Source organism: Mustela putorius, unplaced genomic scaffold, assembly GCF_011764305.1.
Source record: "Mustela putorius furo isolate JIRA1106 unplaced genomic scaffold, ASM1176430v1.1 tig00000460_pilon_pilon_pilon, whole genome shotgun sequence".
Taxonomy (NCBI): domain Eukaryota; kingdom Metazoa; phylum Chordata; class Mammalia; order Carnivora; family Mustelidae; genus Mustela; species Mustela putorius.
The window spans coordinates 3,456,424-3,477,063 of record NW_025421389.1 but is presented as its reverse complement, the minus strand read 5'-3'; the positions used below and the strand labels follow the sequence as shown (position 1 = coordinate 3,477,063).

Genomic DNA, 20,640 nt, shown 5'->3' with positions numbered 1-20,640 from the left:
TAGGCCTTATTCTAAAGTAAGTAACTGCAATAGACTGAATGGAGCTTATTTTGGGAGATAAAGACATTACTGAGACCACCACACAGTCTCCATGTATCTACTGAATAGAGTGTGATCTGTATTGATGGTAAAATTGCATGAATTCTATTTATTTTACCTCTTTTATAATTTGGGCTATTTTGAGTTTCACAGGCACATTAATAAAAATCATTAAGAACTTCTCAACATAATATGAAATTATGCATCACTTGATTTATTTGAAAAAATATCGTTATACTGAAAGCAGTTGGTATGTGTGCTCTCTGTGTAGCATTGTATTGGCTTAATCAATCTGAATAGACAAGACCCTGGGATAAAAGAAACCAGAGAGTAGTCATATGTGAATACCCTGAAGTATAAATTAAATGCAAGAATGATAAGAATGTGTACAAGTACATCAGCTATCTCTCATAGATTAAGTTCAAATCTTTTAGCGGTGTGGCCACAAGTGGGATATAAGATCTTTTATCATTTCAATTTTCTTTTTTTTTTTTAATTTTTTTAAGATTTTGTTTTTTTGAGAGAGAGAGAGAGCACATAAGCCGGGGGAGTGGCAGGCAGAAGGAGAAGCAGGCTCCATACTGATCAAGGAGCCTATTGCGGAACTCGATCCCAAGACCCCGGGATCCTGATCAGAGCAGAAGGCAGACACTTAACCAACTGAACCACCCAGGCATTCTTCATTTCAACTTTCTGATCTCAAAATGAGAGTCTATGAGACCACTCAGCATAACTTCAGGATCGTTTGTGTGGTTTAATGGGATATCATGTGCAGAAGCTCAGCAAAAACTTAATTAAGAGATCTGGATCTAGAATCAGATAGAACAAGACTCAAATTTCACTTTTGCATTTTATTAATTATGTCACATTGGACAACTGAGCTACCTCTTTCAGACAGTTTCCTAATTTTCAATATATTTAAGTGTGGATAATGCATAAATTATGTTATTTTTTCTTTGTAATTGAATATAAAATAATATGCAAAAAGCTTACCTTAGTATCTGGAACATAATAATCACTTAATAAATCTTAGCAATTATTGTTATTATATACTATTAATATTATATACTATTAATGCTTATATCATTAAATATAAGTACTATATAAGTATGTAATAGTTAAAATAAATTATGCAAATTGATACAATTATTTTCATTATGGTGTTTATTTCATGTACAAAGAGGCTTGCTTTTCTTAATCTCATAGTGGGTGAATCAACTAAGAAAAACACATATTCAGATAATAATTTAAGAAAAAAACTGGAAAAAGTTTCTGAAATACAAAATATGAAATTGAATAAAAACTGGCATAAAGTGTTCTCTAGAGAAAAAGACATAATCTTACTTATCTATCAAGGATGGTATTGGGGAGCGTCTGGATGGCTCAGTCAGTTAAGCATCTGCGTTCAGCTCAGGTCAGGATTTCAGGGTCCTGGGATTGAGCCCCGCATCAGGCTCCGTGCTCAGCGGGGAGCCTGCTTTCCACTTCCCACTTCCCCTTCTTGTGTTCCCTCTCTCATGGTATCTCTCTAAGTTAAATAAATAAATTTATTTATTTATTTATTTATTTTTAGGATTCTATTTATTTCGACCTAAGCCGAAGGCAGATGCTTAACGAACTGAGCCACCCAGGTGCCCCAAGAATGTTTTGTGTTTTTTTTTTTTTAAATCAAGACAAGTAAAACATTGATAACTTAGTTCTGTGGTCTTATAAAGGAATTTAAGTAATAATTGTAAAACAAGCCTTCTAGATATGTTTGCATGTTGCTACATAGGAATTTAGAATTTTTTTTAGATGACATGCCAGTTCCATCTCAGCAATTATATTTGGGTTTTTTTGTGAATTTAATTACTGTTTGTGAAATTCTGTAAATTATGGTTTAAATGTCTGTTATAGTCATGATTTCTTAGGTGAATGATTTACTATGTTTATGGAAAACTGAGTTGATATGAATCACATTTGCTCTTATAACTGACAATTTTTAGACATATTTTTGGTTATTTTGTCATGACAGATGTGATTCTTTTAAAATACTGTCTCATTTCTTGTGAAGTACTATGGGAAACAATTCTCTAAATTCATCTACCTATTAAGAATTGGGAGGTAAATACTTTTTATTAAATTCTCTTTTCATGATTCTAAAAATATTAATTATATTAAATGTTAAATTATATTAAATATTATTTCTGGAAATTTTACATGAATTATAGAAGTGGCACTGGGTAGACACCCTCATGTTCACAACTGAAATAAAGTAACATTTACATATACATTCCTAAAGAACTTAACAGCAAGATTTTTTGCTTAGTTTGGCAAATTCTATCATTATCTCCTGACTCTAAGTTTACAATCCAATGACGTTATGAAATGAATAGAAAACATTCATTGCTAATAGGATCCATAGAGACACATTGCTAGAATTCTAGAATCACTTTTATAAAGTATTAGCTTTCTTCTGTGATCAGGGACATATCTGAAATTACTTTTAATAAAAAGGCGACTTTTTAGTATTTCTTTAGAATACCTTAGTTGGCCTCAGATGTCTATTATAATATGGAAGATATTACCATAGTATGCACAATAATATATAAAGATATACTAACTTTAAACTGAACATCAACACCTGCTTTGATATCAATATTAATTATATCCTTTAATACCTTTGTAGGTATTAATGTTTATTAATGCTCATTTACAAATCATATAACTACCCTGTATATGGAGCTTTACAGTTTATAAAACTTTTCTGCATAAATTGTATTACTCATTTTGATTTTCTGTTATACTTGTTAAAGAGGACTATGTATACACTTCTTAAAGAATCAAGCTTCTAATGGGTCTCAGAAGGAGATATTTTTTGAGAGTAGTGGCCACTGTGATGCTAGAGGATATTCATTCATTCACTTACTCGTTCTGCAGGCATTCACTGAGTACTGGCTATAAACTTGCATGTTAGAGGCTGGGTAGTAAATAAAGTAAAGAAATGGACAAATGAGACATTAAATATGTCTTCCGTGAATTTAGTCTTGTAGAGTCTGTGGTATGCATAAGTTCAGAATCAAAGTGACTGTCGTAAATGGTTGTAATGCAATGTACCAAGAAACAAATATAATAAAGAACATGTGAGATTATATATAAATACATATTTTATATATATAATATATACTGCACACAAACACACACATACACACACACATATATAGAATAAGACAGAGACAGAGAGCGTTGGGAGGAGGTTAGTTGCTGAATGGTAGCCCTTGGTTACCATGAATGGTTACCATGACACAGGTAGACTGTCTCATATAACAGCAACAAAATGCTCTTAGGACAGTACATATAGTTCACTACAGCCTGAGTAATAGAGAGAAAGCTAGAAAAGCAGACAGAATCTAAATAATAAATGGCCTTGAGACCATTTGTGGAAGTTTGCTCTTTATCCTAGATTGGATTAGAGGACTTTAACTGTTTTAAGGACAGGCTGATCAGATTAATGTTCCTACCCAGATTAGTGGGTAAGAGAAAAAGAAGCTAGAGAATAGTAACTCCTTGTCTAAATACCTCTGCATCCGTTGAAACAGGCTTAATGACTTAATGTCCCACTAAACTCCATACTTGCCACTTAATTCCTATCAAATGAATAGAATGTAACCCGGGCATAGAGAAGTCATCATGGTTTTCTTTATTTGTTTTAATAAAAACATTGCATAGAGGGCATAGAGAAGTCATTCTGGTCCCATCTTATTATTATTAATAATAATGTTAACCTTATACTGTAACTCCCATAAATATACTTGAATATCTAATCTAACTTATAGACTGGTACAAATGGCCTATGTCTGAAGACATCTTAAACAAAGCTATGAAAGATGATAAGGGTATTTTAATATGAAACTCCTACACAGACTCACGCAGCATCATTTATAGTTTGAACAAGTCTCCATTGCAATAAAGGAGATTTTTATTGAGGTGCCTGGGTGGCTCAGTGGATTAAGCCTCTGCCTTTGGCTCAGGTCATGATTGCAGGGTCTTGGGATCAAGCCCCACATTGGGCTCTCTGTTTAGCAGGGAGCCTGCTTCCTCCCCTCTCTCTGCCTGCTTCTCTGCCTACTTGTGATCTCTGTCTGTCAAATAAGTAAAATCTTAAAAAAAAAAAAAGAGGACTTTTATTAAAAAGCTCCTGTTTCAGATGCATAAGTACGCATAGTAGGATTTATAATGAGAAACCCCACGTGCACTCCCAGAGTTTGCCTGAAGTATTTAATTTGACTCAAAACAAAAACAAAAAATAAAAATGTTTTCTTTATTTGTTTTAATAAAAACATTGCAGAAAACTCACATAGAAACTGGGGCCATGAATTCACAGGTGCTGAGGCCCTTCCGAGCTATACATAGCTAACTAGTTGGTATTGATTAGGGGTTATCCTCTTAGTTCCTCTCCTTTTCAATCCCTGGAGTGGGAAAAACATCAGTTAAACCCAATCATCATGTGATTCTTCCACTAGGCGTCACAAAATTAAGGCAAAAGTAAAGTGGTTCTATTTCTCTTAAGATAATATTGTATTCTATCGAAAAAAAAATCAAGATTCTAGAGGATATGGAATTAAAATTTAGGTTGAAGGGGATCAGGAGAATATTTCTGGAAATTGTATGTTTCCCCAAGTGGTTTTAAGGTTCTTTACTTAATTTAAGTTTTTAAGTCAAGATGTGAGAGTCTAAACTAAATTTTATTTAATTTTATTTTTAAAATTTTATTATTTGACAGAAAGAGAGAGAGCAAAAGCAGGGAGAGCAACAGGCAGAGGGAGAGGGAGAAGCAGGCTCCTATGCAGAGCAAGGAGCCCAATATGGGGCTCTATCCCAGTACCTTGGGATCATGACCTGAGCCAAAGGTAGTCTCCCAACCAACTGAGCCACTCAGGTTCCCCTCTAAATTTTACTTTAATTAACATAGTATCTTATAGCACTTAGTATCTTTTCTATGGCAGACTATTTTCCTGGAAGGAGATTTAAATCTGTAGAATATAGTTTACTTGGAAAGGAGAAATTACTTGGAAAGGAGAAATTAATTTCACGAATTAGACTCTATTTTGTATTTTCAGAATCTTCTATGCAGACTCTCTTTTATCTACCCCCAAATACTATAATATCTTATACTTAAAAGCCTTGGATTCTGATATCTGTCTCTGTCATTACTAAAATTGGTTTTTAAAGGTCTCAAATTCCAAAAATTTTTTGAGTGTTACTTATAGTGTTTGACAAAGGTGACAGTTGACACCTTAAAACTTAATATCATTAAACACACACACAGACACACACACAACTAAGTATCATTTGTACTTCACTCTATTATATTGGCTTTCTTCTGCACCTCTTGGCTTATTCCATTATTCTGTCCTTCACTAACTCCTTTCTTTCTACCCTTCACATATTTCTACCATAGAAATGTATATATTCTAGAAGGTTAGGTCCTTAACCCTCTTTTCTTTCTAGTACAAACTCTCTTGATGAAACATCCTTATGATTGCATTGAGTCTGTCCTTGTGTTTTGTGGCCAGTTCTCACCTTTGGGAACTGCTTTTCCTGCGCACTAACCAATATTTTAAAATATTATGTATTTTCCCCTGAAAGTCAAAATAAAATTACCTCCTCTTCTTTTTGTTACTTTATTATGTTACAGTATTATGGATTGTTCAACTGAATTAATCAAAGTTCAGAATCTTGATATCATTCTAACTCTTCCATATTTTTTTACATTTCTAACCCCATTCATTCTATCATTTGCAAATTCTCATTTATTTTAGCTTCTCCCACAGACATCTATTCTATTATATTCAATGTATGAGGAATTCCAGTCCTTTTTACCTAGATTACTGAAATGACCTCCTGACTTGACTTTTACCATAGAGTTTTCTTGGACACATTTTCATAAAGGAGCCCTCTGATTTTTCTCTGCCTACTCTCAAAGTGTATAGAGTGAATTACAAATTTCTTTGCAATTATGGTAAACCATTAGAGATTTATGCAGGGACAACATGGTCAGAATTGTATTTTACATAGATCGTTTCAGGAAAAACAGTACAGAGAGATTTTATTGAGGTTTGGGTAGAATGAAGAGAGATGTGAAAAAAATATACATAGGCAGGCAATTTTTCTGGTAGTTCAGGGAGGATAATGAGAGTATCAACTCAGGAAATATATATGGAATGGAGAGATTCGTACTGACTTTCTTAGCGTTAAGGTCTATTAAGGTCTCTGAGAATATGCATTGTTCATTATAGGCTCCATATACATGTGGAACAATGCCCAAGAGAGAGAGAGGATATATGCATATATGTTCTATGAATAACTACATATATTAAGCAACAAAAAATGCAATGCATGATTAAGTATGGTATGGTATAGAAAAGGGAAGATTGTAAGCATAAAGTTTGAAGTTATATTTGAGTTGGAGATGCTGTTTTATTATTTACTAGCCATGTGATTTTGGGAAAATAAGTTGGCATTCTTGAGATTGACTATGTTTTTCTTTTAATTCATAAATTAAATCAATAGTGCAACTCCCTTAAGACTAAAGAGGGTAAAGATGCATTAAATATACTTAACAGTTTTTTGGCTTTTAAGTGTTCAGTAACTATTGCTGCTTTTAACTATTGCTATTATTCTTGTTATTGTTAAATTTATGTGTATACATTCATACATATCCACATCTATACCTATACACATATACATATACACATTTGTACATCTATATCTATTTATCTATCCATCCATCCATTCATCCATCCATCCATATGAAGAGTAGAAATATTTAGCACTTGATATGAAAATGCAATCAAAGAAGAAGGCCTCCAGGCTAGGTAATATATGTTCTTTGCTAACTTGTCCCTAAAAAAGTTTTTATGAAATAAAATAATTTTAGAAATCAAACATATTTGATATCTACCCCTTTGTTTATATTTTTTTGTTTTATATTAATATCTTTATAAATTATCGTGAGATGGAATTGCTATTTAATCAAATGAGATTTAAAACCTTCTTGAACTTTTGTGCCTTGGAAGACATTTATCTAGGGATTAGAGAATAATGAATTAAATAGGCTTGAACAGCAAGGGTCAGAGGATTTGTGCATTCCTGATCTAGGTCTTTGTGGGCTGCTTTATATGAGTGAACACTGGCTTTTCTGCATTTTTTTAAAAAAAGAGGAAGAACAGTGAGATCAAAGTTTAAGCCAGGCAAATTGTCCATTTGGCTGGAGGGCATCTGTCACATATAGACAGAATTATTCATGATTTTGATTAATAATGAAAATATGTGTTTGGATGAATTTTAATAAATAAAATACAAAAGTGTTATGTCATAGAATTAACAGTTTGAAGGCAATCTGCCCCAGATTTCAACTTTGATTAGTTCATTATAACTTCCCTTTAAAGCATAACTTACCTATTTTTAATTAAAATTTTTTCTGTGATCTCAAAGAATCCGTACTGTAGTTTGTCAAGGAGTCATACACTCACAATTATTATATCATTTTGATCAGAAGACTTGTTTTTTATGGTAAGATTTAAACCATATTCTTTGAGTAATGATTTTATAGAAGAAACACATAGTTGTTTTGTTTATAGAAAGCAAAATTGCAAGGTAATATCAACTTAATTTGTAATAAAATTAGATAATTTTGCAACTAATGAAATTATCCATGACAATGTGATTCATTCAGTTTGATACTCAAACGATTTAATGAAGTTATTATGGACAAAATCTCATACAGTAATGAAATAAAGCTGTGGATATACTGTAGAGTTAGCAATTATTCAAATAATTTCATTAGGTATCAAATGCTAGTTAAACATAGTTTTAAAGTCAGAGGTCAATTTTAATTTAAAAGAAGAAGTTTTGGAAAAGCTAAAGAAGAAATTTTTGAGTTTTATATAAAAACGAAAGGTTAAATTAAAGGCTTAAATACAAAGTCTATAAAAATCATATAATCTCCCAAAGAGTTAAGGAGGTTATTTTAATCAACTGCTTCAAGGAAAACTAATGGAATATTCTGCATCTAAATCATCTAAATGCCCTGAAAAGCACTATATTCGAATTTAGATATGAACTATCAATTTACCAGGGATGGCATATAAAGATATTTTGAAGCAAGAGACAGAATGAGGAGATTTTCTTCTTGATTTATTTTATGTCTGACTTACTATTTATTCTTGATTCATTTTATGTTTGACTTACTAGTGTGAATTATTTTTAAGAATACAAATGTTGGAGAGATTGCTATGAGCTTTGGATATCCGAAGGATGTTTGCGAAGTGTGTAGTGTCACATTATCAATTCCAAATTCTCAGTATGGTAATAAGCTAATAGAGTGACAAATTTTTATATGGTATATTCTTGCTTGTCACTGAAGAAAAATCACTACACTAGGTGAGGAAATTATCCTCATGATGAACATAAGCTACAGAATAAAGTATACTCTGTCAAAAAAATCATTATCAATGTTATTGATAACCAGTAACAATCAGTACTAGCAATAGTTATCCAACTTTGTGTTTATTTATTGCTTCCTGAAGTTAAAAAACAATTCACAGACATGACTTCTCTACAACATTAATTTTTACTATACCCTTATGAGATATATATTTATTAATGCTAAAATACATTATTAACATTAACTATGCTGAAGCACATTTACAAATATTCATTTAGGGAGAACTTTAAAGATCCTCATGGTAGACATTAAGACATGTAAAGAATAGGTTAAAAGGGGAAAATGAGCATGACTGCAGCAGCTTCTCAAATCCATTAGTTGCTCAAATCAAATTAAAAAAATATATATATATAAATGAATGAAGTGAATAGCTTCATGATTAAATTCTAGTTACACTTAAAGAATTGGGTTTGGTTTTATGTCAAGCTAATTAAACTCACTATTGAACTGTTGCAGGAATATTGTTAAGATCTCCATATAAAGCCTCAAACTAGAAATTTCAATGAGAATTAAATGTCAAGAAAAGAGTTTCTTCTTTTAAGGAACTCAGGGGAAATTAGAGTCCTTTAAATGTCTGTGTTTTCCCATTTGCTCTGACTGCTGGGAGTCTCAAGGAAATACTTATGTCTTGGCCACAATAATTATGAGACATTATGGCCTACACTATCCTGACCTCTTATTATGAAATGTCTTTTTACCTGGTGCTGTATTTATTTATTTGCATATTTACTTTTCATGGTACATAATTTAGCAATAAATATAGCAAGTCAAATAAACACCCTTTGGAATGATATTGAGATAAAATATATTAGTAAAATAAAACAATCATTATATAAATATACATTTGTTATTTCATATTTTTTAACATATTAGGTGACAAGTGAAGAGGAACAAAACTTTAAAAGAAAACAAGTTTATTTTACATTTAATTTTTCCACACATTGCTATCACCAGGTAAAGGTGCCAATTCTCATATCCTTATCACCATTCCCTTCAAAAGCCAGGATCTATGATGACATTGTCAGCTACTGATAATAGTTATATAGTTATCTTTGTCATATTTCAAGTTCATTTAGAAAATTTAGCTTTCCAGTTTCTAACCATACATTATCCAATAAGTAAAGATAATTATGAGAAACAAAGTTTATTAAAGGATAAAATATGAAAATAAGAAAATAATTATTTCCAAAAATTAATATGCATCCTAAAATTTCAGATTTAAAAAGAGAACTGGCAATTCTTAAACTTCCATAAGAAAAATTAAGTAAGTGTTTCATTAACTAAATTTGAGCAGTAAGAAGAAATGCAGAGTGATTACATGCTTATTTTTGTTGCTAATATTTATTTTTCCTGTGCCATATAGTGTTAATAAAGTGATTATAAAACGGAGGTTGATGACTAATCAAATATATAGACTTTTGAGAAATTACAATGTAATTAGAGTTTGGGAGAGAAGTTGAAAATCAAATAGAGTATATCAAAATGAATACAACACATATTAGAATAGAGAAAGATTGAGTACTATTAGAGTTAAATAAGAGTTACCATCTACAAAATGGATTTAAATTTTACTTATTTATTTTTAAAGATATATTTATTTAAGAATGAGAGAGAGTGCAAGCAGTGGGAGGGGCAGAAGAGGGAGACAAGCAGGCTCCCCACTGTGCTGGGAGCCTGTTGCAGGGTTCGATCCCTGGATCCTGAGATCTTGACCTGAGCTGAAACCAAGAGTCAGATGCTTAACCAATTGAGCCACCCAGCTTTCCCTGGATTTATGTGCTTTTGTTTGTTTGTTTATTATAATTTATTTATTTGAGAGAGAGAGAGAGAGAGCAGGAGAGAGGGGAGGGGCAGAGAAAGAGGGAGAAGCAGACTCTCCACTGAGCATGCAGCCTGACATAGGGCTTGATCCAAGGACCCTCGTATCATGACCTGAATTGAGGGCAGATCCTTAACTGACTGAGCCACTCAGCCCCTGGATTTGTGTTTTATAACAACTCATATGTTGGTTATGAGGATGAAATGAGTTAATGTATTTTAAAACACTTGGAGCACTGTCTGCCACATAAAATGTTCAAGGAATATAAGCTACTTGAGGCCCTAAATAAAGGATGTTCTTTTTAAAAATCTGTTTTACTACATTGGTTCAGTAATAATGTCTTCTGCCCACTTATTGTAACTTATTTGGGACAGTCTTACATGCACTTCCAGCATCTAGATTTTAGTCTCCCATTATGCACTGTAGTCAATGAAAAGTAGCTGAACTTATGATTGACTTATGGGATGTGGGTACAGGACCAAAATATTATTACTGGAAAGTTAGAATATTTTAAGATATATTTCTGGTTAGAGTATGCTTGGGTTGTTTATTCAGTTGAGCATTCATCTCTTGATTTTGGCTTATGTCATGATCTTGATGTCCCAGGGTCAAGCCCTATCATCAGGCTCTGTGCTCAGCAGAGAGTCTGCCTGAGGATTCTCTCTCTCTCTCTGTCTCTCCCTTTGCTCTCCATCCTTCTCATGCTCTCTCTCTAAAATAAATGAATACATCTTTAAAAATATATTTATATATTTCTGGTTAATAGGAGGGAAGAAGCTAGCATTAAGTGAGTCCTGTGACAAACTGTGACAGTTTGTGTATATATATATATACCTGCAAAATCTCATCTGATTCTAATAATACTCAGAATCAGAAAGCTTAATACAATGCACATGTATATAATATACGTATATAATCTCCAAGCAAAAAGTAAAGTGACACTAATAGGATATGTTTAAGTTTAATTTTCTTTATTGGTAATAGGATTGTTAATATATGGATATCTTGAGTCTTCAATTAAATATGTATCTATTAAAAATATAGATTAGTACATTTTTCCATGAATGTAATTAGGAGAGACTGACCTGGCACTTAGTTAACACTGTCCAATAAGTCTTAGAATCACATCATTTTAAAAAAATATGTCATATTCCAAAAGGTAAAGCCCATGTGAAAACTACAGACTTAAAGTGTTATTGATATAACAAAAATAATCTTCAAATTATAAAAGAGATCACATCTGTTAAACAGGTCTCATAATCAATTTCATAATTTGTAACTTTTGCTTAATTTTATGACATTTAAAATCTTTAACAGACCCATGTATTAGATTTGAATATTTAATTTGATTAAAATAGATTTTGATAATTATCTAAATTTATTAAATATATTAGTTTCCCATGGCTGAAAATGTTAGTTTTAAAAGACTAGTTGTATATTTAAATTTTACATAAATAGTGACTATAGTTGTAAAAGATTAATCATAATCAGCTTTAAAATGTGTAAAGAGTGATGAACATTCTTCTAGCTGCAAAAACCCTTTAAACATTAAATGTTCTATCAACAATAAGTACTGAGTACATTATGTATCTAGCTAATGAGGCTAGACATAGAAAATCACGGTATAAAGGAAAGGTGACACCAAGTTTTGTTTTTGTTTATAATTTAATTTTTTTTCAGTGTTCCAGAATTCATTGTTTATGCACCAAACCCACCAAGTTTTTAATCTTACTTTTTCCTTTGTATCCTCTCACTTCCTTTCAGAAGCTCCTTTTTTTCTTTCTAAGTTCCTACCTCAATTTTCCTCCTGTCACAAATGTACCTTGGCTCCTGGAACCCATAGCATCCATACTCATATCCGAGTACACTAGAAAGAAAGTTGGTGGAGTCTTTGTTCTCCTCTCCACCACCTATATTTGCATTTCCCCCCAGAGATCTTCTGGAAAGAAGATAGAGCTAAACCTAAAGGAATTTTTATTTTTTATTTTTTTAATCTAATGGACATAATGTCTTCTAGGTGAAAAAGTAATTTTGAGGCAGAAGTGTGCCTTTCTCTATGTAAGTGACTGCTTCAACCAAGCACATTATGGGCTCGTAGATATTTATAAAATGGCCTTTAGAACACAGCTGAGTCAGGTGGGGGGAATGGGGAAAGGCAGGGTCATAAGATGCTACCAAGGAATGCATATGTATATTAACCCTGTGTTAAGTCAAAAATAAAGTAAATATTGCTCTAGACTAAGCTCAGGACAACTTGATACACAATAAGTAAGATAGATAGGGTTTTCCTTGCCTAGTTATTGAACTGAAAATGCTGGTACCAATGTGCTCACTGCAGGTGGGGGTGAGTATCAGATAGTTATGAATAGTCTTTGCAGAAATTATAGGGTAGTACAGTCATACAGACACATTGGACAGAAAATTTTGCATATTTTGCCTCCACTGGTGGTTTTGGAGAGAACAGTTGATATATAAGCTATTATGAATTGGTATACTTGTATCAGTATAGACCAAAGAGAAAGATATAAACCACTTAGTATTCATACATCATGTTCTCCAGATTTTCTGTATCTGTTTTGAAAGTACTACTTTATTTACAGAGAGCAATTAAGGGGCTATTTGTTTATTAGGTTACTCTTTCAATGTGCATAATGAAAAGTATTAGATTTTGTGTTACACCACATATTTTCTAAAACAAAAGGAGTATATTCAGGCTACTATCTTGGTATATTTGGTGTATGTAAAATTCTGTCCTAAATACTTAACAAAATTTATTTTAAAAGATAATATTTAGATTTTTCTGGGACCTAGCCCTAAATCCATTATTATTCCTTTGTTTTTTCCTTTCTCCTTCACACTCCTATAATAGGATGTCTGGATTCTGGGTTAATTAGAAATAATATGTGATGGAGATTATATAGAGAAAATCAATTATTCCATTCTTCAGGGTGTAATTTTAAATTAAAAATAATTTTGTGATAAATTATATAGCCGATATAAGTTACATATAAATTATTAACATGAAGAAATCTACCCTCCTATTTTTTTTAAATATTGTAATCCTCAAGAATTTGTATTCAAGTAGGATTGTTTACTAAGAAATGATATTGTTTGTTTGTTTTTTGTTTTTTGTATTGTTTTGCTTTTACTCAGTAGCCTATCCTCAATTTGGTGTAAGTCTTTATCATAAGTTACATAATTTCACAAGTTTTAAGAACTCAATACACATAGTTAATTAGATAAATGTTCTATTTTAGGAAATGCATATATTCTAGTATATATGTTTAATTATATGTATGTATCTTTTTTTAATTAAAAACTGGTGTATCTGTGTGAGAAATTGTAGTTGGAATCTGAAACATAAGCATTTCCGAGGCATTTCTTTAGTTTCCTAAGCAGAATTTTTAGAATATGTGATCTTATGTCTAAAGGAAACTATAGCAAATAGTGACTATAATAAACAGTAGAAAAATAAAGGCAGATAAGTAGATGTTTTAAAAGGTGGAGGAAAAAAAAGTTATGAGTAGTATTTTTAACCTCCCAGAGTAGTGTGTTGGGTTTATTTGAAGAAGGCAAACATTTCAGGGAGTTTTGAATATCTTAGAAAAAAACACATTGTTTACATAGTTCTAATAATTACCGAGATTTTACCACTATTTGAAAATTTGAGGTCTTCATTAAGCTTTTGCCTAACCAAACTGTTAAATTACATGTATACACACTATATATAGATACATGAAGAAAACATATACTTTACTCACAGGCAAATTGAAGTATGGCTTCTCTACTAAGAATACTTCCTAAAGTGTTGGCTGCTAAACACTGATAAAGACCAGAATCCTTTGCTTCACTTGGATTACTGATAATGAAAGTCCCGTCGATCAAACTGTAGCGATAATCACTTTCCAAATCTATTTCTGTTCCATTTCGAAGCCATCTTAGGAAAAATCAGAAGACAAATATGTAAAAAGTACTTGAGATATTATAATACTCCCTGGAAATGTCAGAATCTCATTGAAGGGAATTTTTAATACTTGAGAAAAATGATTAATAATGAACTTTTACCTGTAATTGGGAACTGGGTTGCCACGAGCTTCACAGTTCAATGCTACTTTCTTTTCATCAGAATCAGTTGGGAAAATTATATCTTCTGGTTCTTGTACAAACACTGGCCCATAGTCTACACTTTCTGTAAGGACCAAAAATGACACACTTTAAACTTTCTAAAAATATCAAGACTTTTTCTCTATTATTTTAATATTTAAAATTTTTCCTTTTTCCTTGTACTCAACAGACATACTAACACAAGAAAGTCACAACTAGCAAATTACATTATTTTAGTAAATTAGAGACCTACCTAGAATTTCTTTAATTGACTAAGATTTCTTTTAAAATTATGATATATACAATTTAAAAAATATATCAAATATTGGTGGTGTACATTTTCAAATACATATCTTGTATTCATCTAAAGCAGAGCTAAAGAAGATAATGCTAAATAAGAACATTTTAAAAAAACCTAAAAGTTGGGACAGCTGGGTGGCTCAGTGGGTTAGGCCTTTGCCTTTGGCTTGGGTCATGATCTCAAGGTCCTGGGATACAGCCCTGCATTGGGCACTCTGCTCGGTGGGGGAGCCTGCTCCCCACCCCACCTGCCTGTCTGCCTTCTTGTGATTTCTGTCAAATGCTAGAGTATAAGTGTGTCTGGGTGGCTCAGATGGTTAGGAGTCTGCCTTCAGCTCAGGTCATGATTTCAGTGCCCTGGTATCGGTCTGGCATTGGGGGTCCCAGCTCAGTGGAGAGTCTACTTTTTCCTGTCCCTCTGCCTCTCCCCCTGCTCATGCTGGCTTTCTTTTTGTACCTCTGTGTCTCGAATGAATAAATAAAATCTTTTAAAAAATGCTAGATTGTAAAGGATAAATTATGTAATGCAAATAAATATATTCTCATAGAATAAATGAGATGTCTTAAAAAAAAGTCAAATAAATCGGGGTGCCTGGGTGGCTCAGTGGGTTAAAACCTCTGCCTTCGGCTCAGGTCATGATTCCAGGGTCCTGGGATTGAGCCCCGCATCGGGCTCTCTGCTCAGCAGGGAGCCTGCTTTCTCCTCTCTCTCTCTGCCTGCCTCTCTGCCTACTTGTGATCTCTGTCTGTCAAATAAATAAATAAAATCTTAAAAAAAAGTCAAATAAATGAATAAGAATAGAAAAACTGTACACAGTTAAGTCTTCATTAGCAGGTAAACAATGTAAATAAGGAGATCAGAAGAGAAAGAGACAAAAGGGAAGGACATGTAAAATTATTAGGTAACTACTATATGCCAGATACTAATTTTATCTCATTTAATTAGTTAATATTCAGAGAAATCTTATGATAAAGGTAATTTAAAACTAATGAAAATTTTATTGAGAAGCAGAAATAATATTGAGCTTCAGATGATAGCTTGGGTTTCAAAAGTTTTAACATAATTCTGCCAGAGTTTTAGGATAATTCTGGTGGAGAAATGATAAGTAAATGTGTCGGGGGAAGTATTAGTCTTATTAGCTTGTAGTAGTGCAAGAATTCACAGAGTTATATGTGGATCTAGGATCTTTTACATCTTGAATTGTGAATTTAGAAGAAAGTAAATTTTTTTCTTTATTTTTATCCATCATGAATTTTATTATATAGTAACCTTAGATCAAGATCCTCAAGCCCTTACCTACTAGATGCCATCAGCACACCTTCCCAAAGTATATAATCAAAAATGTCTCCAGAGATTCTTAAATGTCCCCTGGGTCAACATTGTCCTCATTTAAAACTACTGCCTTAGAAAAATGAAGAGGCAAAATTTTAGGAAAGACATATTTCTAATACTTCTTCTAAACAGTTGGAGATTCACATTCTTTGTAGATAACCACAAGAAAATATCAGGAAAGAAATACAAGAATGAATGTCCCAGGAAACTCAAGCTTTAAAAAATTATTACTTAAAAAGATAAAAACCTCCCTATTTAGAATAATGGGTTTAGAGTACATTTATACATTTTTTAAAAATATGTATTCATTCTTTTTTGGGCAAAGAAAAATAGAAGTGTTCATGGCACTCTAAATATTCACCCAATAAAACTGACCATTTAAAAAGCAGGCATTGTCAAGTATTTTGTTTGAGTCCTAGATAATCTAGCTGAAGTCCTTTTTTTTCAGCTACAAATAATAAAATATTACATGAAAGTAACTGAAATGTGTTTCTATGTACCAAATCACATTGCTATCACTTAAAACTTTTACTCAAAAATATAAACAAGTAATATAATAAAAAGAACTAGAGAAAATTATTGTCAAAATATTCTACTTGCTGTTGCATCATAGTGCATTTATAAAATATTTGGAAAAGCACATGAAACCTCCTTAAACTCTCAGTTATAGTTAAACTGCATGATGGAGTCATGAAAATATATCTCTTCTAGTCTTTACACTATAAATATGATCATTAAATCAATATTATAAATTCTTATAATGCATAAAATCAACATTTAATAAATATATTTTATATTTTTATATATTTCAAAACTCTTGAACTATGAGTCAGACACACTTGGGTTCAAATTCTAGTACCATCATTTTCTAACCTCCTTATTTGTTTTTACTTTTATCCTTTGTACTCCATTTATTAACTATGGATGATCATGTCTCCTGAAGATATTATTATGAGGATTGGTTGACATCAACATGTATACTTGGTATACATAGTATACACAAGTGTTCTATAAATTATAATTAGTAATTACAATAACAGCAACAACTAACATTTCTTGTGGTATAATTACTACATAATAGACATTATACTGAATTATTTATATGCAATGTATCATTTAACACTCACAACATCCATGTGACTAGAACTAATCCCCAGTTTTATAGATGACAAAACTGAGGCTGAAATTAATGAAAAAAATGTATATAGCAAATACATGGCAAACCTGGGATACAAATCCAGGGCTGTTGAAATCTAGAATCTGATTATCCCTGCCACTACTATTACTATTATAATTTTTTCACAACATTTATAAAACATTTTAATATATACTGTTATTTAATTCTTTAAGCTTAACATTACAATTATTTCTAAAAGAGATGAAAACTCTGAGGTTCTGAGAGGAGACTTCTCCAAAATTAGCAATGTAATAAACAGTTGATTTTAACTAAAGGTCTATGGTTCTAAATCTTTTGTTCTGAAAATTATCAGAAAGGACAAGAGAAATAAAGGTTGTCAGGCTAGAGAAATGCTAAGAGGTAAGATTACACACTGAAAAAATAAGAGACTGACCTAAACAACATGTATTCTGTTGTGACTACTCATCCTCTTTTCAGTATCTCTTTGTTCAATTGTTACTTTTAAAAGCATTTTAGCAAGCAATCATCCTCTCTCTCTCTCTCCTTTTTCTTTTAGAAATAAAGCTCACTGTAGGGGTTGAAGAGCATGTGTAGAACTTCCCAGTCCTCACCAAAGGGTAATCAATGATGATTCTAACTCTAAAAAGATTCATTTTTAAGATTCCATACCAAGAATGTATTATTATAGGTAAACTCAGACAGTTTGATTCACTCTCCTGCAGTAGTACACTACACCTATTGATGAAGACAATGAATTACTTTAAGCAATGTCCTTCTATTTTGCAATTTTTAACTTAATGGAATCTGTAACTTGTGGAGATGGACTTCAAAACATATATGATAATCATCACAAAGATCTGGATAACAAGTAAATCAAAATACTTTTCTAACAAGGTAGAAATCTTTGAGATATTTCTGTAACAGGCAGATCCCATCACATACAATGTTAATATCTTATAGGAGTAATATTTTTGAGTGATTTTTTTCTTAAAAATCAGCCTTTTTTTATGAACAGACTATATAATGTGAGTGGCTATTGTCTGTGAAATATCAGATTCACACCTCCAGAATGTCCTTCCTCAGAAGAGAATTGTTTCAATTTAAAAGTGATCTGTTGATTTTCTCCTACAAAGAATGATGAAATTAATACACTTTCTCTCACTTCCCCTATGTGTACTCCCTAAATTTTCTGTTTTGCTCCTTGGTTCAGAATATCTGTTTGTTCTTTACAACTGAAAGACAACGTGGCTGGGTATCAAATTAGGGGTTCAGTATTAATTTCATTAAAGCCTGTAGATGTTTTCCGCTCTCTGATCGCATTAACATTACCATGGGTAAGTCTGAGTCAGCCTGCATTCCTTCACTCCTAAGTGATTAGTTTTTATACCTGGATGTCTGTTTCTTTCCCCTTTCTGGATTTGTCTTGGTGTTTAACGTTTTATATAACTATAGGTTCAAGACTTTTTTGTTTGTTTGTTTGTTTGTTAAGTTTTATGTATTTATTTTAGAGAAAGAGCATGGAGAAGGACAGAGGAAGGGGAGAGAGAGAATCTCAAGCAGACTCCCTGCTGAGTGTGTAGCCTGTCACAGGGTTAGATCTCCGCATGAGATCATAGTCTGAGCTGAAATCAAGAGTTAGATGCTTAACTGAGCCATGCAGACATCTCAGCAATTTCTTTTTCAGGAAAATTTCTTTATTTGTTCAGTTCTCCTCATACCCATTAGGCATATCTTCAATTTTTTTTTAAAGTCTTCTCTATCATCTCTATAACAACTTTTATATCTTTAATCTTTTTCTAATTTGTTTGACTTTTTCAAATATGATAGCTACATTCTTATCTTTTCAATTGCCTTTGTATTACCACTAATGAAGTTTTCAATTCTTTCATGGTTTTATTTTTCCCTCACTGTTTCCTGAGCTTGAAAAGTTACTTCTTAACACATTCTGTCATCAGATTTAGTTTGATTTCACATATTTGTTCTTTAAACTATTCTTAGCACTGTTATTGTTAGTCATTCCCTTAGGGGGAATATAGTCGCCCCTGAAGATACTTTTTCAGTTTATGGTGGGGCCCACATTTGAGGAACTGAAATCTCTTGTTTGACCTACTGCCAGCATGAAACTGAGGCCTACTAACAACTGTATGAGTGAATTTTTAAGGGATTATTCTCTCAGTCAAGATTTCAAATAAGAAAGCAGCTACAATGACAGCTTGATTGAAATCTCATAAGAGACCTTATGCCAGAACTACCCTGCTAAGCCACTCCCAGATTCCAGACCAACAGTTTCTAAAAAAGAAAAGATGTTTTAAGTTGCTAAGTTTTAAGATACATTTTACACAGGAGTAGATAATTAATATGCTATTTTTTCTCCTCTATTACTTATGAGAAAATGTATTTAAGAAAAAAAATAACTTTGAAAACTGTGAACTTCCCAGGAAAAACATAGGATAAAATCATCATTTACAAATAATGATTGTTGGAAAATCTTTTTTAAAAAGTTTAAATTTCATTGGAATGATATCCTTGAGCCATATACTTCTAGAATCAGAATAAATTTCCATTCATTTCAAGCATTCTTTCTAAAAATCTCTGGGATATTTATCTGTCTTAGCTTGATCACTTCCAGTAATGAATGAAGTCTTTACAAACTGCTGTTTTATTGCTGGAATTATATTAAAATAAAGTTCAAATTGAAATAAAAGGTAAGTTTGTTTCCTAGATGAAGACAGCTTTTTACTGAATTCTGCTCTAGAATATATATACTTTGGTCAAGATTTTCCTATGCTTGAATTGATTAGCACATCAATAATAACTTCCTTAGTTTACATAGATTTCATTAAAATTAGAATATAAAGGCTCCATTAAGAATACTTATGTTCTGCTGATACAAAAGTATGGAGACATTATGTCTCTCTAGATTCTAAACTTGCCCTTTATATTGAAATCCTCTTTTAAACAATTGCTTCTTTTTCTCAATGATAAGGTCCAATGCCAGACCCCAAACCCCTCTACATGCTAGTTAACTCTAATTTATGGCCTTGTCTAGTTTATTCATGTAATGTTAACTAAGTGTATCAGTAATATAATCTAGAAGAAATATCAGCCTATCGTGTCAAGCGCAATTACAAAAAAATGCACTTTAAATCATCACTAATATTTCATGTGATGATTTCCAGAAGTTTTGAATTGTTTTACCAGAAATTACATTTTATGATGAAATTCACAGTTATAATGTGAGAAAAACTTTCCACACCATGGGAGCATCGGAAATGAATTCTTAAAGAAAATAACCAAACCTTCCTTTAATCTTAAATTTCTTTTCAACTTAAAATTGTTTTTTTATAAAAGCTGAACAAGTGTAAACTTTCATTACAAACTTTCCAAGTTTCCTAAGAACTGGAGTGCTTTATTTATTA

General features: G+C 32.0%; 1 protein-coding gene across 2 annotated transcripts in view; it reads right to left on the bottom strand.

Moving 5' to 3' along the window:
* CNTN5 (contactin 5) overlaps positions 1–20,640 on the bottom strand; it is a 1,359,165-nt gene that overhangs the window by 502,006 nt on the left and 836,519 nt on the right. For both annotated transcript variants that reach the window (XM_045080322.1, XM_045080321.1), the window contains 2 exons: positions 14,412–14,535; positions 14,108–14,283 (listed from right to left, as the gene is read on the bottom strand). In XM_045080322.1, coding sequence (XP_044936257.1) covers positions 14,108–14,283; positions 14,412–14,535 — 300 coding nt within the window. The remainder of the gene's footprint in view (positions 1–14,107; positions 14,284–14,411; positions 14,536–20,640) is intronic.